Here is a 21962-nt window from a genome sequence, read left to right as displayed (position 1 = left end):
GTTATGTTTTTTTTTCGTGGTTTGACCACTGAGTTTTACTTAAATTTTCTTTAAATTCTTTTCATATATACTGTATTCTGCTCGACTATTATGAGCGCCCTCTGCTGCACACATGTGTAATAACGCGCCAGTCGTGCGGGACATTTTAAAGCACTGACGGCGCAAACCGAACTCTACTGCAGCGGACAGCCGGCCCAGGTGAACACGCCTGCCCTGAACGGCACCGGTGAAATGAAATCTCCTCCTCCTCGGTAAGTCTCTGCTCCTCGACACGCAGCACCGCGGCCACGCCGTGTTTTACCGCCGCTTTGTGAGCCCCGTCCGCCGCTCCGCTACAGCGGCCAGCGGTGTTCTCGTCACCGAAGATGGTGCGTCCGCTGCAGGGACGATCTCTCTGTTGTGTCTGCTGTCTATTGCACGCCTTTCAGGTGGGAGGTCCCTGTTCTGCAAATGTTCCATGACGTGCAGATGGGGGGTTTGCAAGGGGTTCTCACGTCCCTGCATACCCCCCCCACCCCCCCGTCAGCAGGCTTTCCCCAGCTTAGGCCCTGCACATGACAGCTGATCCACAATAAACAACAACAGAGAGACGTGAGGATGCACATATTCAGAGAAGTCGAAGAAAGGCACCACGGACTTAATATATACCGGTAGTGAACTGAATCGACATATATATTTCAAATAGCTCGATAGCTCATTTGATCGACCCACGATTATCTCATAACCTCGGGCTTGGCAACTAGCAAATGATCAAATGATGGGGGGTATGTTTTGCTTCAAATTATCTGAATAATTGCTGATTATTTTAAATAGCGATTGGATTCCCCCAATTACTTAAAGCACAATATGTACAAATTCGAATAATAACATCAAAATCCACCCTCTCAGGAACTGTCTGTGATGTATGTGTATTTTCTCTGCTGCCTCTTTATGAATGACTCCATGAAGATGTGCCCTGACTCCTGTATCCTTAGTAAAAATAACCTGTAACACTGCATGATCACATCTTAAATCACCGTGTGGCAGAAAAACTTCTCCGCTCATTTCTCCGGTCTCGGCGCTGTAATCTTTGCTGGTAATTACATATGTAGACAGGAAGTGGGGAAACTGCTACAGACGTGGGCCCGGTTGCCATGGAAACACACAATCATGTCAGATTATTTTCAGGTACTGCTGCGATAATGGCACATAAGCGCGCCTGGTGAAGGCAGATGAAAGGCTGGCTCTGATTGATGATGGGGGGGGGGGGGGGGGGGGTAAAGGTGGGGTGAAATCAGGTGGATTTTTGTGAATGATGCATCCGGTGTGAGGTGAAGGCATCCTGCGTGGAGGGAATTGGTGTTTGTATCAGCTCTTTTGTCCGTCCCCGCAGTGCGCGGCCACCGCAACCAACAGGGAATACATTCCTTCCATTCATGAACATCCCCACTGCCTGCGGGTGCCTCGTCCTCTCTGTCATCTGTTCTTACCCTAATATCGTTAGAGGCCTCCTGGCAGTCAGGTGCATGCGTGGCATTCAATCGCATGTACATTTGTGGCAGATTTAAGCCTGTATGGAGAGCGGTGGGGCGGCTTTAGATAGTGGAAATGCCATGCAGCGTGGAACATCCTGGGGGACAGACCATTATATTTATAGAGCCGGCCGACTTGACCTTCACTGCACATTGAGTATCAGCCATTTTAGCGTGGCTCCTCTACTGAATACAACATAATGGATCTCAGCTGCAGTGCAGTTAGTTAGCCTCAGCTTCATCTTTGGCTTGTTAGAGGTGATATCTAATAATAGCTTTGTGCAGTTCCACACTGAGGAGAGGCTCTGTTTGCAACTCTGCCTCTGCATTCACTGCGTTTTGGCCCAATGGGAGGCGAAGTTCTGCTGCTATGAACTGAAAATTTGTTCCCGGGAAAGGAAGGTCAGCTTACGTAGTCAGGGGATACAAATTAAGTCAGGTTTTAGCATTATTACGATGTGCTGTTAGCAGTATGCTATAAGCCGGGCAGGTCTTAGCCATAATCAAGGACTCCTATTCATAGAGGCGTCCAGTTGTTGTCACCCGTTGGCCCACACGAGTGGGCCCGAGTGAGGGTGAAGTATTTTTAGTTCTGTAAATTATATTGTGCTGAAAGGCCAACATTTGACACAAATGACTTGGGTGGGGTCCTCTTATTGAGGGAAAAGACTCACTTTGTTTCACATGCAGGCAGAAATCACTTCACATTCTAGCAGTAAACAACATTTAACAGTGAAGCGACTTCGGCCGCAACCATTCAGATCATTTTAACCTCCTAGATTAGCAACACGGCGGCTAACGGTGTCCAGTGCTCTGCTCGCAAATCCTCATTCGTGGCACTCACGCAGATGCCACTTGAAACCAGTCATCTGACCCAGGCACCCCCCATGCCCTGGCGCACTTCAATGACATCCCCCCCCCCCCCCCCCCTCCAGGTTAGACAACGAGTGCTGCCGCACCACAAAAACCTGTTGAAGAGAGGAGCAGGCTGAAGAGCTGAAAGTGTGAACCTGGCCTTGAAAATTCACCCACACATTTGTGAATTCAAATGAGCTCTCACCTGGAGACTGACCTGGGACTGGGGAGTGTGACCCCCCCCTTCACAGCAGTGTCGGTTACAAAGCGGGGCCCCTTTGGGTCTGAGCTACTCCGATCGAACTGGGATCAGGGGGGATTTCACGCTCAGGTGATTGACCCACTGAGCTCATTATCACTGCTCATCTCACACCTGAGTAGTTTTTGTAGGGTTTTGGCAGACTGTTGTGCCGGTGGGGGGACCATCAGAACCATGGGGGGGGGGGGGGGGGGGGGGGTGCTGTGCATATGGACATCTTAATTTATGGGTTAAAAGATTATGATCATGGATTATATCATATAATCTATATAATGGAATGGCAACCTAACTTAATTTGAAGGTACCACATGATTGCACGCAATTATCTATAAAAAAAGACACATTCATTTTGGATTTTAAATGGGATTTTTTTAATGCAACTTAAAAAGGAGCTTTTAAGGTTTGAAAAAATAATTTGAATATCTTTGTGAAGCTGTTGTCTCATGTCAGACCGATCTGATATCACTGATTCACAGGATGGAGTTTGTGCAGCTCGACATAATCTGCAGCATTGTCCTAGTTTCTTCTTTCTCTTTTTTCGCTCCCCTGTTAATGACAGCCTTCATCACGACTCTTTCCATTCACAAAGCAGAATCCTGTCGCGATCGTGACGGGAAGAACTGCCAGTGAGCGGGCTGTGGGTGTTGAAGCATTCAGAGAGCATGTCTCATTTCTGCAGCGCCCTCGCAGCCAGCCAAACACCACATTTTCATTGAGTTCCCCTCTGTGCGTAAACCCAACAGGATCCTGCCGTAGGAAATGTACATTCAGAGCTGTCGCAACCTGTCATTATCCTTGCAAAGTGCTCGCCAGTTTTGCATGTTTATCTCTGCTCACATGCTCTGTCTGACTGGCTCAGAACGCCTTAGCTCAAGATGGTGTGCACCTGGATGTTATTATATCCAGATCACAATGTTTCAGGTTGACATGAATGATTAATGCTACTTCTGATATGGGGAGAGGCGATTTTAGCTCCTTGCATCATGATATCTGACTCCCCTCTCGGTGTCTTCTAGTGTGAGGCAGCTGCTGCTGAGAGAGGCAGAGTGGGGGGAAAGGAAAAGCGTCCTTTAACGTGGGCTGTTGTGTAATCCCTCCCAGGGCCCCTTTGCTATTTTTGTGCCTGCGTCCGCACGTCACGGTTGGGTATTTTCTCTGGTGACTAGCTCGCATCAATAGATCTTCTAATGTACACCCAGCCAGCCAGCAGCTTCATGACTGATGGGACTTTATCTCGCTAATTTATTTGAGTATTGTCGCGCAGACATGAGGAGAACGGGGATTTGGACTATGCAGCATGAGGAGCGGCACATGTGACCGTGGATATGGGACATGGGACTATTCAAATGTCAGGTTTGTATGAGGATTTGATGTCTGAATGTCAGCTGCTGTCAGAGCCGAGGCTCTCTCCCCATCAGTTTGAGCGCTCTCTGTCATTCGGAGCTCGCTGAGGGCTCGCTAGATTTCGCGTGCTCTGTCAGAGGGTTCGATCGTCTCGGGTGATGGAAACCGGTCGTTTGCTGGTGATATTTATGGATTTGTTGTCATGACCGTTCCCTTTAATGGGCAAATTAGCCTCTGATGTAATGCAGCAGCATAACGATGCTCTCTATAGCCAGCATTTGTTTGCTCATTGTTCTCTCTCTTGAAAGCAGAAGGGATGTGCCTCACACATGCTGTCGCTGTAATAAATCTTCAGAATTTCTCCATCCATGTGCTCATACTGTAACTCAGTCAGCCCACATCATCTTGAAACACACCTACTGCCACCCACCTGCCTCCTGTTGTTGCACGTCATTGCTGCTGTGTCATATTATTTTTGTAAAGGCTAATGATTGTTGCCGGGAGAAGAGACAGTTGCGGTGAAATATCTGCCGGTTGGGGCTCGGTACAAAAATAAAGTGCGTTGAGAGACTTGTCTGTGAGGCTTGGAATGTGTGGGCTCTGGTCCCTGTTGATCGTGCCGAGTTCAAAGGTATGCCTCGTTTCTGAGGGTCTTATCTTGCTGTCACTCTGCACCCATATTCTGTAGCTCAACAACGATGGAAACTAAGCAATGAGGTCAAATCGACCTTGAAGTAGAGCTTTCCGCCAGGCCTGAGAATGTTGTTCCCCTTTGCCAGCCTGTCATTTTGTTTACTTCTCCAAGCCTGCATTGAAACGACAGATCTTTCCGATCTGAAGCCGCCTTCGCCATCCTTTAAACACCCTCGGTATTCTTTTTGGAGAAGAGCCCTCAGACCTGTCGGCAGGCAGAGCTGCTCAAGCGCTTACAGTCAAAACAGGCAGCAAAGAAACAAAATGCAAATGGGAGATTATCATCCCGAGAGCTGCATTTCATCTCAGGAGTCACCTTGGCTTCGAATTCTTTGGTTTGTGCCTGAGGAGTGTGCAGCGTGCTAACAAAGAAAGACAGCGAGTGCGGGGAGAGGGAGGAAGAGGGAGCTGGAGATGTCCTAATTAAGGGGAACTCAGAGGGTTTGGACCAGATAATCTTACATAACCTCGTTAGGGAGGACACGGCGTTTGATACTGAGAAGATAGAAATGACGTGTCCTCAGAGACCCATCCCCATGGTGGAAGACCAAAGTGTAGTGGCGAAAGCAGTTCACTCCAACCACGGGGGTGATGATGATGATGATGATGGGGAGGATGATGATGATGATGTCTGTTTACATACAGGACAGCCCTGGTGATGAAGCTCAGCACAGAGACACGGTGAGGTTAAATCCTGCAGAAGGCGGGAGACTTGGAGATGTTATGATCCTGTCAGGGGATTAAAGAGTTCTGCAGATTATTTTAGAGCTGTTTGCTATCGTGTCACAGCAGAAGGGGCGCAGATAGACCCGTCATACTTCATCCTCACCCATCTTGATTTGACGCCTGGCTGTGCTGGCACGCATCAACACACAACGCGAACATGATGCTCCTTTTAACAACTGGCACTACTGTTGAAGCGCTTTATCGCACATATGAAAGTGGATATTTTGACGACTGCAGCTAGGCTAAGTGTTGACAGATGTTGGGAAGGTCATGATTATGACAAAACTTTTGGAAATTTTTTGCAAAGCTTGTTTAAAAACAGGATAATGCTGTTCTTAATCTCCTCCTCACCCGCACTCACAACACGCACACTATGGTGAAAGCATCTTATACCTGTTCATCTCTCTGCTCGTGCAAAGGGGTTTACCAGAGCTTGCCAGAATTCACATGAGGTTTATTTTTTGCTTTTCATAAAGAGAGATTTCCATCAAGCTCTAAATTTCATCCTGCTTGGACATTTGGGAAAGACTCTTGGGAAGGGAATTATCTTGGAGTTAAGAACAATCCTAATGGTCAAATTCTTAACTTCTATTTCTCATCAATTTGGAGTCATCTAATTGCCAATTCTGTCTGCTTTCTTTCAGATGACCCTTCCCTGCATTCACTTCACATGCATGTTGATATCACCACAGTTACATCACAGTCTCCTTAAAGATTGATCCCAAACGGAAAGTGACGGTAGATCCATGGAATCACTTGAAATTACTGAGGCTCAGGACAGAAATGTTCCTCAGAAAAAGTTCACCTCAGAGGCAGCTCAAAGCAAAAGGAATCCATCTTTCGAATTGGAAGGAAAAGGGTGGCAACCACTTCAAGAGGGTCAAGCCATTGATACATGTGGCTACAAAGAAATGTCTGACTCAGGGAAATCACTGCAATTAGTAGATCAGCACTCCCAAATTCAGCCCACAAGCCATCGAGAGTATGAGGCATCTTCAAATCCACCGCAGTCGACAAAAACCTTTCCCACCGGCAGAGTAAAGGCAGCAGTCCACCTCGCTGCTGCTCCTTCTCTGGTACCTTCCTCTCACATGAAGTCCACCGGTTCGCCTGATGTCCAACAACAGGGTCCCCTTTCAGGGATGGATCTGCTGTCAGATGCTGTGGCTAAGGTGGAACAGAAACCGCAAAAGCCCGGCAAGTATGTTTGTGACTACTGCGGGAGGGCATGTGCCAAGCCCAGCGTGCTTAAGAAACATATTCGCTCACACACTGGAGAACGTCCCTACCCTTGCGTTCCCTGTGGATTCTCCTTCAAAACCAAGAGTAATTTGTACAAACACAGAAAGTCTCACGCTCACTCAGTCAAAGCCGGTGCGGTGCCACTCTCAGAACTTGGTTCTTGCATTGTCAGTGCAGACCAGGGGTCTTTTGAAGGAGAAGGAGAGTTGTTCTCCGATGCAGAGCAAAGCACGGACACGGATGAGGACACTCTTAATGATCCGCTGCTGCTGCTGGACTCTCCAGTGGAGGGATCAGATAACACTGCTGTAAAAGTCCTGAATCTCATTGCCCAGAAAAAGGGAGCCACACCGATGTCAGCTCAGGATGGTTCGTCCCAGACCCAGGAAATCAATGCGCCTCCTACCGCTGCCGAGGCTAGCCGTGCAATTCAATCTTGCACCATCAAGCAGAGGCTTGCGCTTCGCCTTTCTGAAAAAAGAAGCAGCGACTCTGAACACAATCTGTCCCTACCGAGTCAGTCGAGCAAGGGCAGCACGGACTCCGGCTATTTTTCACGCTCCGAGAGTACTGAGCACCAGACCGGTCCTCCAAACACTAACGCAAAGTCCTATCAAGAAATAATGTTTGGGAAATGCTACAGACCGAGCCCTAAACAGACAGCCAATTTTGTGGCTTGTAGTGCCGAATCTAGCGAATATTACGGGAAACGGTCGGAAAAAGGGGTTTCCCGTGTTTTCACCCAAGAGAACGACACAGTGGAGTCAATCAAAATCAACACAAAGTCGTTCACCCGAGAGGAGGCGACGGAACCGCTGTTAGATGCTAGCTCTGACGTGGCGACTCTAATCAGGAGCAACTCAATGCCAACATCCTCAGCTGTGTGTCTGACGATGCCTCAAGCCCTCAGAGGCAGCCACTCGTTTGATGAGAGAACGAGCAGTGGGAGCATGAGGAGGCTCAGGCGACAGGCTGCTTTCGAACTCTCTGCGCACGAGGGCCACGCAGACGCCGACAGTCACGTAAAGATTAGCGAAACCGCCATATCACCCTCAGGATTAGAAATGGAAAATCATCCCTCTGTGGCATCCCGTATGAGCCATCAGAGACATGCCATGGAATTGACAACTCGGAAACGCAGGAAGGAGAAGCGGGAAGAGGAAGAGTTGCACGGCCGATATGAGCATCATGACGAGCAGTGTGAGGAAATGTTTGAGTCGGCCAAAGATTATGATGTAAAACAAGCTGTGGCTGGCATTATGGCATTAGGGAAAGGACATTTCACAAGTATGCAGATGGACAGGTGTGACATGGACATATCAGTTAGCGTTGAATTGTCTGGTCGAAGGACTTTAGGGAATGTCATTTCTGTGATCCAGCACACAAACTCCATAAACAGACCTCTATCGGAACACTCAGAACCATACAAATATCGAGGGCAGAGACAGGAATGCCAAGCTATGGATGCAGGAGAACCTTATGAGATGGAGAAGAGCGATAGTAGGCTACAGCAGTCATTTCAAATAGGGCCCAAACTGGTGCGGCAGCCCAACATTCAAGTCCCAGAAATCAGGGTCACCGTAGAGCCTGACAGTCCAGATAAAGCTCCAGAGGTGCAGGTGAAGGAGCCAGAGAAGCATGTGGAAGAGTTTCAGTGGCCTCAAAGGAGTGAAACCTTAGCACAATTCCCTCCAGAAAAGCTCCCTCCAAAGAAGAAGAGGCTACGCTTGGCTGACATCGAGCACTCCTCCGGAGAATCGAGTTTTGAGTCGGCCTGCACCAGTCTCTCCCGCAGCCCCAGCCAAGACAGCAACTTATCTTATTCCTCCACCTTCTCATTTGACAGGGAGGACAGTTTGAAGCCAGTGTCTCCAGCCAGGCAGGATGAATTTGGCAAACCCCTAGAGCTCTTAGCTGTGCCGGGGAGTGGGCACACCCTCCCTGTGCTTACCCAGCGTCAACAACATGAAATGAGACGCTCCTCCTCAGAACAGGCGCCCTGTAACTTGCGTAAGGAGTTCCCAGAGGTACGCAGCGTATCATTTGACTATGGCAGTCTTTCTCCAACATCCAAAGTTAGACCAGTGGACATCAACACTGGACACCAGGCTGTGAGGGACAAGAGGAGGGGGAACTTGGTGCGACAGGAGTCTCTGAATATGGACACCGAGGTCACAAAGGTCCCAGCACAAGCGTTTCCGCAGTATCTCGGCAGTACCTCGTCTACCTTCACGGTCGCTGTTCTGCCACAGAATTTGCCAATATTTTCCACGGCGAATACATTTCCCCAGCCGTCACATCCCAGCCTCTTAGTTCCTGTAAGAATACAGACACACGTCCCCTCCTACGGCAGTATCACTTACACTTCGGTATCACAGATTTTCGACAATCAGTATGACATCGTTACCTCAACTGTGCCCACTTCTCAGAATCAAGCCGCACGTTTGCCTGGAACTCACGATTCTCACGGTGTGCTAGCTTTCACTAGGACGCCGTCGACACACACCCTTAGCGTCGAAGCCCTCGATTTGTCATCTGCTAAGCTGAAGACGGGCATCCCTCTTTCTCTGACCTCTCGGACTATATCAACCACCAACGCCTCCAGCGGCGGCGCAAACAAGCGGATGCTGTCCCCCGCGAGCAGCCTTGACATTTTCATGGAGGTCAAGCAACAGAAACGTGTAAAAGAGGAGAGGATGTTTGGGCAGATTGTAGAGGAGCTGAGCGCTGTGGAGTTGGGAAAGTGCAATGTGAGCGAGGAGAAGGGCCGCAGGTCTGAGATGCAGGCCCAAGATGACTCCTGCAGGGGTAAATACATCACGCTCCAACAAAACGCCACAGAGCCCACAGACCGTGGATTCGATTCAGCTATGGAAAGCAGCTCATCTCCCTACTCAGTCAACGAAGTTTGCAAGGAGAAGCCAGTGCAGATGGACATGGCGGCGCAGCTGGTCCCCGGTCGTGACGTGCTGATCTCAGACGTGGAGCATTCGAAGGAATTATCTCAGTTTCCAAGTCTTCGCACGACGACAGGTGTGAGCTGGTGTTATCTCAACTACACCAAGCCGAGCTGCTCACACGCCAGCGCCCCTTTTTCATCTGAATACGCCACCTGGTGTGTGAGTTCCCACAACCCCAACCCGCTTGAGATGAGCACCAGTGCTGTCCTGGCTCTGTTAAGGTCCAGACAGAGGGGAGACAAGGTTATTTACACCATGGCCACCATGTGTCAGCCTGGCACGGGGAAGCTGGTCTCATCGCTCATCCTGTGGCGACAGACCATCGAACAGGTGAGGAATGTACTGATCACTGCTGAACGATTATTATCGGGGAGAAAACAAAAATCCCATTTCATGCATCTCGCTGCAATATTTGCAGTTTACTCACATCAAATGAAAGACAACTGGGAGATCGCGTTGCTCTTGTTTGTGTAAGCAAAACCAAATTTGTAAAGCCATGTGAGGCAGGTGGGGTTGCAGGCATCGCGTTACCATCAATAACGGTGCACTTAAATCGGATGTTAACAAAACGTGTGTTCATCTGACTCAGCTGCCGAGGAAACCGGAGACAGAAGAGGTGGACGTCAGCTACGGGAAGAAGGTGAAAGACACCAGCAGCAGAGGAAAAACGAGCAAGGAGGAGTGGAAAGAAAGGGAGGCCTCCGCCAACCAGGCGGTGCCAACTCGCGTCAAGATCTTCGAGGGAGGGTCAGTGGAAAGATTAACAATCAGAACACATCTTCTGCTGCGCGCCGGCGCAAAACCTGCATCTGCGCCCCACGTTTGGTTGTATATTCTGTATATAGAACACTCTGTAATGCTTTCAGGTATAAATCCAACGAAGATTACGTGTACGTCAGAGGTCGAGGCCGGGGGAAATACATTTGTGAAGAGTGCGGCATCCGCTGTAAGAAGCCCAGCATGCTGAAAAAACACATCAGGACCCACACGGACGTGAGGCCGTACATATGCAGGGTCTGCAACTTTGCTTTCAAGACTAAAGGTGAGGTGGCGATACAACAAAGGAAAACTCCAAACATAGCCAGCCCTTCAAAATAAAACAGGAAGTGACACAGAATTATAGCAACGTCGCCCGGTGATGATCACATCTGTCCAGCGATACATTTGTTTTCCTTTTTATTTATTTTATTGAGTTTTGCATAAGTGTTCCTATGTGCATTTTTGAAACCACATTTAATACACCGACCACAGTGCAGAACGAAAGGATTTAATTCAGAGTCTGCTGCTGTGTTTAAGTGTTTTCATGTGTTTTAATGTTTGAAAGGTGACAATACTGACTTGGTTTAATACTTTTAGGAAACCTGACTAAACATATGAAGTCGAAGGCACACATGAAGAAATGTCTCGAATTGGGAGTGTCGATGACGATGGATGAGACCGATATTCAGGAACCCGGTAGGATCCCGATGGTGTCTCATGCTGGCAAATAACAGGATTAAATCTAATTTGAATGTCTTTTACAGTGGATGACGTCCAACAAGAGTCCAAAACGGAGCTGGTGGCCACAACCAAACACCAGTTCTCCGATGCGGAGGACTCTGACGGCATGGATGAAGAGGTTGATGAAGTCGATGAAGATGACGACGAGGACGATGACTACGATGGCGACTCCACTCCAAAACTGCGCTCCAGAAGCACCAGTCCTCAGTCGTGCGGAGGTGTGTCTCTGTCCATCACAGCCACCGCCTCGGTCCACAGCTGCTCCATGGGCCCCCTGCCCAGCGCCGAACTCCGCCAACCGTCGTCTGGCAGGCAGACGGGATTGGACCAACAAACTGTTCTCGCTGCAGAGCAGCGGGAGAAGTCCATGGATGAAGACTCTCTGACCATGCTCTCTCCAGACCAGACCAACTTCCTGTTTGACCCTTACTCTTCCTACCTTCTTTCTCCTGGCTGGGAGTCACCCATCAGGGAGCCTTCCCCCTCACGCCTGCGCTACCCGTCCCCAAGGAGAGAACTCTCCCCGCGAGGTCGCGCTTCTCCCAGATGGGACTCCTCCCCAATTAGAGCGGGGTCACCCAGCTTCACGACGATTCAGCACCTCTCCCCAGGCTCCATGGAGCGTCCCATGTCTCCTGGAATGGACCTGGCCGGGAAGAGAGAAGCCTCAATGAGAGGCCGGCAGAGAGTCGTGCTGAGGGCGGTTTCACCACGCAGGGGGTCACATCAACACAAAGGCAGCGGCGATAAAATCAGACACCAGGCAAAGATGGAGATGGCTCAACAGCAAGCCGCCTTTGAAGTGGAAATGGTCAGTATCATGGCGTGCATTCTACACACTAGCAGGAGAGCTTTTGCTGCCTTAAAACAGTAAATTCCAGCGTGGAGATGCTTTAGCAGCATCCCACATGTGTTCTTGTCTTCAGATGGAACTCAACCAGTATTTCAAATGGTGCAGCTTAAATTAGCATTTAATGGGTTCCCAAAATTTACACCTGACAATTGAGGGTTTTTTCTGAACATCAGAAGTTTGGTATGGGAGAGGAATTTCACTTTGAAACGCATGGCGTTTCTTCAGTTCCTGGGTCTAAATTCTGGCCACTGTTTGCAGCACTGACTCTGCCAACATGTTGTTTCAGGATCAAAGGAGCAACTTGGCTTCTGCTCCGCCTGCTGCTGCCAGTTCCCATCAGCAGAACATCCTCAGCCACCTCCCTCTGCACTCCCAGCAGCAGGCCAGCAGCCTGCTCCCCCTCGTTCCCGTCGGAGGCCTCCAGATGTTGCACTCCCCGCCTTCCTCCGGCACCGATGCCGCCCCCTCCGCGGCGCCTAGCCCCGAGAGCAGCGAGGGCCAGTGCTGCAGCAGCAGGGAGGGATCTGTCCAGGGAGAGGATGTCAGAAACCAGAACCTCGACGTTAAGGACAGCGTTCAAGAGGAGAACGTCCAAACCTGCCTGAAAGCCATCGCCTCACTGAAAATTACTGCAGAGGACCCTCACTGAAAGCCCCTTGTTTTTCAGTCCGTTCGCCCCCTGATACACATGCAACTTTATTTGCAGCCCTTTAGGCACATAACCTCACCGTTATCCCGTCAGAGGCAATATAATAACACTTTGGTCTTGCACGTGCTGCAGGCAGCTTCTACGTCCGAGCAACGAGGATGAGGTGCTTCTGATGGAGCTGATTGGACGAGCAGCAGGATATTCGGTAGGAAGGAGAACCGTGATTGGGTGCAGGTGCAATATGGGAAAATGTTAAGCTGATATGCCTTTGTTTGACAGTAGTTTGCATACAATTGCACATAAATTCTATTTATGGATTCTGTACAGATGTCCTTAATATATACTCCTTCTTAGATGCATACAAACAGTGTATTTTATGGTCCGTGTACTTTGAAAATAGACTGTTGTTTCATGTAATCATATCAAGGTGTGACGCAGTAGTGCAGTAAATAAAGACTATTTATAAAAGGGAGAATTATGTATAATATCGAACAGTCTGACCAAATTTTATCAGATTTTAAGTAGACGCTTGTGCCGTTTGGTGCTTCTAATCGAGCAGCATCAGTCTGTGCCTTTTTATTTTGCTTCTCGTCATCACCAGGAGGGTTTTTTTTTCTGTTTTTTGCTGTCAAATGAGGGGAAACAAAAAGAAAATGCAGAGGTACACTTTACTCAGACGTCTCAGCGCTGTGGCTCGGGAGAGCTTTGTTTTCTTTCTTTATTGTTCCGTCAGATGAGACGGACGCAGCTTATGTGAAACAATCTCTACATTTTATTTCTTAATGTTGTGGTTTTTCTCTTGGTAAAGATGCATGGGATTTGCTATTGCACAAACATAGAGGAAGTCAATATGTAATTATCAATACTGTAAGATGTATTTATATATTAGAACGTGAGCACTTATTGATACTGGTAAATATTTGACTACTATTTATATGGTATATCTGTACTTATGCAGCAGTGATGCAGTTATGCAGTGAACCACGCTGGCATTGCTTCTGATCTCCTGTCTTTGCTATAAACAGCTTTTATTATTATTTTTTTCTCTTCGCTCTCTTTCTCTCTGGCTCTCTCTTATCCAGATGACCATAAGAGTTTTCTGAGTTTTTATGATGCACTTTCATCCTTTGATCTTTGACGTTCAGACGACTTAGTCGGTGAATATTGGGGGAGTAAAACGTGTCGTGCTCTCTTGTGGTTTTTTGAAACATTCCACTTGTTTTTGTTTTCACATTTCTCATGTCGTCGAACACGTTGCACACAAATTCAAGGGGCTATCATGATCAGTCAGTAGTGTGTTTTCATGCAGTTCAAGTGTATCTATATGAATTGATATCAGTTATTGTAATACTAAAGTTATGATGTTGACAGCGTGAGTTGGGTGACTATTACTACTCAAAATGTAATTAATCATTTACCAAATGCATTACGTCTCTGTATATATACGTGTATTTTTATTATTTAAACTATTTTTGCAGTGTTGAATTCTGAAAACTTTTTATGCAGAGAGTTTGTATCTCTTTAAGAGGTAAAATGTCTGCAGTTGATGTAATGGAGGTTTATTGAGGGCGAAAATAGCACAGTGTTGATGGCTAACACCGTGTGTCTCATCCTTAGGAAAAAATAATAATTATAATAATAAGGACAAAAGTGTATTTGCATCTTCAAGTTGCCAGTTTGAGGACGGATTTCAGTGTCAGAAAACACTTTGTTCACTCATGTTTACATAAAATCTTTTAAAGGTGCACTGCTTTAATTTCTGTGTTCGTATGTAGCTTTGGTTTCACGGTTATGTGACTTTATTTGTGGTGATGAACGGTGCAGAACGCTGGAAAAATGTGAAGGGAAAGCGAAGCTTTCAGTTTGCTTTGGCATACAGTGTGTATTCAGATTGTGTTTTTTTTTTTAATTTATTGTGTATCCATATTTACTGATCTGCATTGTGCCTCTCATGTCTGTGAAATTCCCTGTAAAACTCACAGAGGACAAATCATTTTACCTCTCAGCTAAGATTTGTATGAGGAAAAAAAGAAGGAAAAAACAATCCTCAGTAGCCAATCTGTTGTTCAAAGATTTGCATCAAAACTAGTCAGGACAGAGTGCCTCTTTTATGCTATGGGGACTTTATTGTTTGGTGCTCTACTTTTTTCAGATTAAATTCAAAAATTGTTTTAAAATATACTCACCCAATGATGTGTGCTGGTGCTTATTTCACTTTTTTCTTCAGATTGAACACTTTCACAGGGTTCCAGACTACATCGTGTCTTATTTTCGTGGAAGAAAAACAATGTTCTTGATTAAAATAATAATAATTTTTGAAAACTAAGCAAAAAAAACTTCAGCGCTAGAACTCAAAGGACTCACCAGTGACACCCGCTGGTGCAAAGTGATTACTGCAGCCGCAACAAAGAAGAATTCCAAAAATAGTTTTAACCTTGTGGATAATATATTCAGCCGTTTTCTGGGAGCAACATGCGTGAAGTGAATCCTGAATGTGTTCAGAATAAATTGGGTCAGGGAATCACTCTGAATCTACAACAGTATCCCTGGGTTGAGGAGGCAGTCCTGTCTAATTCTGGCCAATCACTCTGTTGCTCACACTCAACTGCGTAAGATACCATTGTTTAAACAGTTAAATGATTGTTAGCAACAATCCCCATTCAAGAATGATATCTACATGTGTTTATGCATTTAAAGTAGCAGAGGACTTAGCGGTGTTCAAATGGAGGGCTGATTCCTGGACAGTCAGAGACACCCTCTCCTTCCTCAGAATTAGTCTCTGGTTTATTTTGAGCTGGTCTTGTCACAGCTGTTGTATCTTTGCTGGCAGTCTCTCCAAAAGCCCCCTCAACACTCTTCATTGTCCCTCTCCAGCCCTTTGGTCCTGGTAAGATCCAGTTTTTGCTCGTTGTTCTGCTTTTTCAGGCATTTTTTGCTCCTTTACTGTATAAATGTTATACTACTTTAACTCCACTTACTAATTTAGTCACTGTGTGTGGGAGTTTTTGAAAATCTGTACTGCTGTAATATTAAATTAACTTCCTTGTGTCACCCAACAACACGGAAAATTCTGAGGAAACAAGCAGCACTCCTACTTATTTATTTAGCATTTATGTATGCACCACTTCTCTTTAGATAGAGAAGATGTCAATATTTCCCACTGTTGTGTATTTATAGTTGTTTTTCAGTTTGAAGTTGGGATCTCTTACATAACGCTGACATGTTTTTAGAAAAGCAGCTTTTGACACCGGCGGCATCAATAAGAGTCCATTAGAAATAAATAAATATCTTGCCCATATTAAGAAGTTCCTAAAATAGCGTGAGGGGTCTGGAACAGGTGCCATCTCCTCTGCCTGTAAACGCTGCACGCATTTCATGCACGTAAACAGATTTGAGCCGGTGCAACAGTTTCTGCAGCATGCGAATAAGCTTCTCAGCAGTTTTACATATTTATACACGTGTATCTAACCCCCCCCCCCCCCACACACACACACACACAAGCACCCACAAACATGTGTTTTACTCAGTTTTACACCTTTGAATTGTGAAGCATGTGAAATATTCCTTCAGACAAGACATGATATTAATGTGCCATAATGTTGGTTCTAAAAGCAAAGCTGGAATTTGCAAACTCACTACAAATAAATGAAACCAGGTAGCTGGTATCCCCTGCTTTGCCTGAAGGCCCCGCGCCCTTCTCCAGAGTGATAGCTGTGGGGTCATCAGCTGGAGACCCCTATTCGCTGATGTTTGACCCCTTATCCTGGAACATCTCCAGGCAGTGGGGCTGTGACCAGTCACCCTTCCAGTCACTCCCCACAGCTAGTCTTGCTCTGCAGGTGCTAGCTCCCATATCGCGTCCTCATCCATGGCCAGAAGCTCATGTCTCTGCTCCCTCTGGCAGCTCTCTGGCGGCTTTATAGAGCGCTTTCCCCCTCAGCCCCCGGTCCCTCAACAGGCGAGTTGTTGAGCTTCCCATAAAGCTCCTTGTTCCACCCTGCACACAGGGAAGAGCCTTGTGTTCCATCCTCTCTCCCTACACTGCAAACTGGTCAGAGCCTGGTTCCTTTAATAGGGCTCCTGCATCCCTCCCTCCCATAATTTTCCTGGGTCCACTTCTGGCAGCATCTCACCTCCTCCCCTCCACCACCTCTGCAAACCTCCTGAGCACAAAAAGACATATTCTTACAGCATGAACGTCTACTCTTTGCTTTTGTGTATATATCAGTCATTAAGGTGGATTAAGAACTGAACTGATGTAAAGATTGAAGGAGGTCATATATGTGCTTGTGTTTGTGCAGCAACTCGGGATAATGGAAACCCTACAGGAGAGCAGTCCTGCACCCTCAGATCCAGAGGCGTCTCCACTCCCGGGTCATAAAATTGACCTGACAGAGGACCTGTCCCAGCAGCTGGAGGACATCATTAGCACCTACCAGGCTGATGAGATCCCCGCAGAGCCAGAGGACGCCAAGGTCACCTCCGTCAAAGAGGCAGATACCCGCAGGGAGCAGAAACTGGAGAAGAAGATGCTCAAGAATTTAGGTTTGCTTTGTTTTCATTGTGTTTTAATGGATTTTGGACTGGACCTCTGTCCTGCGCTGATGCCTGACGTTTAACCTTCAGGGAAGGAGGCCATGCTGCTGATGCAGAGTCTGCACAAACTCAGCACTCCGGAGCAGAAACTGGAGGCCATCATCAAGAAACACGCCGAGCTGGTGAGCTGGAACGCGGATCGGATATTCTGAAGAAATCAGCAACAACATGAAGAGAAATACAAGAGAAAATATTGTTTTTCTACAAAACAGCTGATGTTCTCTCGTGCACAATCATCAAAATGTCCCATTTTTTGCAGCTGGAGGAGCACCGGAGCGACCAGAAGCAGCTAAAGGTTCTGCAGAAGAAGCTGCTCCAAGTGATGAAGGAGAAGGATCAGCTGCAGAGCGAGCACAGCCGGGCCGTGCTGGCCCGCAGCAAACTGGAGGGGCTGTGTCGAGAGCTGCAGAGACACAACAAGACCTTGAAGGTAGCTCTGCTGCTGCAGCCGCCCCCCCATCACAGCCGCTGAAACGGCCCCATATGTTGACTTTTTGGGGCGTCAGGTGTTGTAAACATATGTTGTGCTCGGCGGGAGGTGACATCAGCTGGCATTAAAGCTCAGCTGCTGTGACCTTTGAGAACATCACACCCCCAATTCATGTCGTGACCCCAAATGTTGTCACAAAAACGAAAAGATTTAAAGAGCTCAGTTCGCGTTCGGGCTGGAAAAATGGTGTTAACCAGAATCTTCCTCCTGAGTGACAGGAGGAGACGCTGCAGAGGTGCAGAGAGGACGACCTGAAGAGGAAAGAGATCACCACTCACTTCCAGGGGACGCTGAGCGACATCCAGGCCCAGATTGAGGAGCACAGCAACAGGAACACCAAGCTGTGCCAGGAGAACGGCGCCCTGGCCGAGAAGCTGAAGGAGCTTATTTCAAAATATGACCAGCGAGAGGCGGTATTGAACCCATCGCGTGCTCGACGCCAGCAAAACGGTGGGGTTTTATTTTTAATGGTCAAAGGTTTGACCCAACTGTTTTCCAGAACTTGGAGAAGGTCTTCAAACACAGAGATCTGAAAGAGAAGCTGCTGGAGACCAAAATCACGCAAGCAAACATGATTCTGAAGGAGGCTGAGGAGAAGCACAGGCTGGAGAAAGACCTGGTAGCGTGAGCTTTTCAGCAGCATGTTTGTGGTTCTAGTCCCAGGACGCTCATGTTCCTGCAACCATCTCATCATGATTCCACAGATGCTCAAACAGGTGTCGGAGTATAAGATGCAGGTGAAGCTCATAAAGGAGCAGGAGGCTGATATGAAGATCCAGGTACTGATATGGAGCCACGCTGGAGACTTTCTCCTTTCCTGGAGGTGTAGCTAATGTCTTCTTCTACCGTTTCTGCTCAGCTTGACATGTACTCCCAGAAGTTTGATGAAATCCAGGGAACCGTTTCAAAGAGTAACAGCGTCTACAGCAGCTTCAAACAGGACATGGACAAAGTGAGAACGTGTTCACAGGATATTTGATGCCAGTGGGAAGACTAAAAAAAGGACTGAGAGGGAAAAAAATCCCATGAGATTAATATGCAGACTGGAGGAGCCTATTTTAAGATGGGGTTTGATGTGTTGTGCCTGTTTTTGCTTGTCGCTCAGATGGCTAAGAAAATGAAGAAGATGGAGAGAGAGTGTCACTCCTGGAAGACTCGCTTTGACGGATGCAACAAGAGTCTGATCGACATGGTGGCAGATGTAAGAGGGATGAAAGTGTCCTGGAAGATGCTGAGATTTATCAAAATGTGCTCGGAAATGTGGAGAGAAATTTACTGCTGTTGTGTGGACTTAAAGAACAAAACATGTTTATTTATATTACATAAAGGGCAACATAACAATAACCAGGTGAAGTTGATCAAAGCTGTTTTTACCTGCGTCTGTGTTTTTATAATTTCTAGAAAGCGATAAAAGAGAAAGAGTTTGAGCTTGTCACCGTCAAGACCCAGAAGCTCGAGAATCTGTGCCGAGCTTTGCAAGACGAGAGGAAGAGCCTTTATGAAAAGCTGCAGAAGGCCGCGCCTCAACCGGGCAGCGAGGCAGCAGAGGAGGAGGGGGAGACCCCCGAAGCTCCTCAGGACAACCCGGTCCAGAATCCTGCAGCTCCCGCTGGAGCGTCCACACCGGAGACTCCGCTGGCCAGAGAGCTGGTCAAACTGAAGGCCGAGCAGGCCCGTCTGAAGGAGATCGCCAGCTCGTTCACAGTCTCTCACGTCCTGCCTGCAGAAACAGCCCCCAGCCAATCACAGCAGCTCCTCCACGGCGCCCAGGACACAGAGCACAGCGGCACAGAGGAGATCCAGGAAGACGAGGGATTCCAGAAACAGAGAGAATTAGAAATGGAGTCTGTCGATTAACTCTACTGTGAAACCGCGCCAGCTTCAGATGAGCCAGACCAATAAAAAACAACAACAAACAAACTCTCCTGGTTTTTAACTCCATTTATACACAACTGATCAGAAATGTGAGAATATGAACGCAATTTAGTGTCAAATCTTAATTTAAAATGGAATATTTTCAGACTTGATCACTGTATAATTAACATTTGCATCCTCTTCTTTAACCAATTTATTCCAGCTCCCACATTCATCATTCACCACCACCACCACAACAACAACAACAACAACAACAACAACAACACCCAACAAGCCAATTTGATGGCAAACACCATCCGTGGACTTTACAAGTCCGGAGTGCTCTGATGAGGACAGTTGATCTCACACGAGACCGTAACTACCTCAGCTGCAGATGGCTGCTGGAGCTCCGTCTCTGTGTGAGCGCTCTCACGGCTTTAACTCGAGCTGTAAAGCTCTGCTGCAGCAGGCCGAGAAGGTGGCTAGAGCTCTGCACGCCGTGGAGTCGCTGCTGCCAAAACATTAAAGCAGGTCCCGCCTTTTTAAACCTCCCGCAGGCTCTTCAGGAGTTGATCATACAGAATCAATCTCTGCTGGGCCTGATTGAAGCAGACCTGCACAGGTTTGGAGCAGAAGCTGTGGATGTTTTTACTCATCTTACTGCTGCAGAAACATGTGCTGCTGAAGCTCAGAGTTAAGCGGCTATTGTGAAGAGGAAAAAAGGAGGCTGAAGATATTTCATGTTGGTTTTTTTAACGTGCGCTATCTCCATCTCCCCATTCAGTAAATCTTCATTTCGTCCTGATCTGACCGATAGGGGGCGATAACACTAGTTTGAAGAGATCCAACTGAGTGTTCAGCTACTGGACAGACAGAACCAGTTAAAACCTGTTCCAGAAACCTTTCCCACTGGTACCAGAACAGCAGAGAGGGATTGACTCGTTTAAATTAATGTTTGATGGAGGGAAGCTGTTGTCTTCTGTTTTCATTGCTGTTCGGTTTCTAGAGAGGTGATAAAAGTAAAAGATAAAAAGCAAAACCAAAATCTTGCTGGTGTTAGCCACATTTCTCCTGAGCAGTAGTAAAATACGGTTAAAAAAAAGGCACTGAAATTTGTTCATTTAAATGTTTTTAAAATCTGCAAGAACTCTTCTTTTTTAGAGGTGTTTGGACGAACACTCAGCTGAAGTGGTGATGGTTTTGTTTGCCTGTCAGGAACACATGCTGCCCTGGCAGGAAGGCCAGAGGTCAAACTCTGCAGCACTCTGAGGGTCAGGGGCGTGGCGCCCGGACGTAGCGTCTCTGGTCAAAGTTGTGATTACCTGGATGAAAGAAATGAAAGAAAGAGCAAAAAAAAAATTAACAAAGGGAATTTTCCAAGTATTATTATTCAAATAAAGATGGCTGATGCTTCCTGGTGAAGAAAAGAAAATAAATCCAGATGTAGGAGCTCACACAGACTAAAATCAATCCTGACTGGGTGTGACGCCCACATCACCGGCTGGTAAGTCGGGTGTCTTTGTTTGCTGCTTCTCAGCTGGGAGGTGACGTTTTGCTGAGTGAACATGGGAGGGCGCTGTTTTCCCACATTCAGCTGCAGTGCATTTGTCTGATAAAATGCACTGCAGCTGATAAAATGTATCAGCACAGTGAGGGTGGAAGTCTCCCAAACACCCCCACCCACACTGGACAGCACTGGCAGCTGGTAATTGTCTTCAATGGATTTATATTATATATTATATATATTATAATATTACAGAAGAATCTTCTATGTCCCAAGTAACAAAGGAAAATGTAAAAATACATGTAATAAAGAGGTTTTCTGAACAAAAAGGCTCAATTTAGTTGTGCAACAAGCAGCATCTAAGCCAGAAACCGTACATCACTCAGATGCCCGTACATGTATGTAAAAAAGCACATAAGCCATAAAAAGCTCTTTAGAGAACTCCATGTAGGAGTATATTTATTCCAAAACAGATGCTTCCAAGAGGCTGCACCAAGAGGCCTTAATGAAGGAAAATTTGGTTAAATCATCTCATTTTCTTACCTCTAAATAGACACAGATCCCTAGAAAATATAGCAGCTACAAAAATAGATGATTTATTTCCCCTTTTTTTAAAAAAAATTATATGATTACACTTTTTTTTTTTTTACGGTTGATTCAGTTTGGCACAGAGATGAGAGTCTTTTTTACCATTGTGGTCACAATTAACTGATGGATTACAGAAATAAAACAGCCCATAATCTGCTCTTAGAATGAAGGAGGGAGTGATGGGGTGAAGCTGCTGTTACAGAAATAAACACTAGAACAAAGAGATGAATGTGGAGGAAGAGCTAATCATTATTTATTTAATAGACTCACAGGATTCCTTTACTACCGACATAAGATGCATCGTTTTGATTGGATTGCTTTTTTAAGATCTTTCCCCT

General features: G+C 46.8%; 2 protein-coding genes across 3 annotated transcripts; both read left to right on the top strand.

Moving 5' to 3' along the window:
• The first annotated feature begins 24 nt into the window (after positions 1 to 24).
• Positions 25 to 14782, top strand: hivep2b (HIVEP zinc finger 2b). Of its 2 annotated transcripts, none has more exons than XM_057058499.1 (7): positions 25 to 251; positions 6033 to 9920; positions 10180 to 10337; positions 10457 to 10632; positions 10947 to 11045; positions 11114 to 11901; positions 12230 to 14782. In XM_057058499.1, the coding sequence occupies exons 2-7, from the start codon at positions 6135 to 6137 to the stop codon at positions 12590 to 12592; spliced, it is 5370 nt and encodes a 1789-aa protein (XP_056914479.1). In that variant the 5' UTR covers positions 25 to 251; positions 6033 to 6134; the 3' UTR covers positions 12593 to 14782. The 2 variants fall into 2 exon arrangements, with proteins under 2 accessions (XP_056914479.1, XP_056914478.1); XM_057058498.1 differs by lacking the exon at positions 25 to 251 and adding an exon at positions 3661 to 3978.
• Positions 14783 to 15344: 562 nt separating this feature from the next.
• On the top strand, positions 15345 to 19598 carry txlnbb (taxilin beta b). The gene is made up of 10 exons (XM_057058632.1): positions 15345 to 15479; positions 16894 to 17137; positions 17219 to 17310; positions 17448 to 17618; positions 17897 to 18091; positions 18178 to 18297; positions 18383 to 18457; positions 18538 to 18630; positions 18784 to 18879; positions 19080 to 19598. Exons 2-10 carry the CDS (start codon positions 16906 to 16908, stop codon positions 19533 to 19535), a joined length of 1530 nt encoding a protein of 509 aa, XP_056914612.1. The 5' UTR covers positions 15345 to 15479; positions 16894 to 16905; the 3' UTR covers positions 19536 to 19598.
• The last annotated feature ends 2364 nt before the right edge of the window (positions 19599 to 21962 follow it).

The sequence above is a fragment of the Takifugu flavidus genome, chromosome 16 (assembly GCF_003711565.1).
Source record: "Takifugu flavidus isolate HTHZ2018 chromosome 16, ASM371156v2, whole genome shotgun sequence".
Lineage (NCBI taxonomy): Eukaryota > Metazoa > Chordata > Actinopteri > Tetraodontiformes > Tetraodontidae > Takifugu > Takifugu flavidus.
This window is presented reverse-complemented; position numbering and strand designations above follow the sequence as displayed.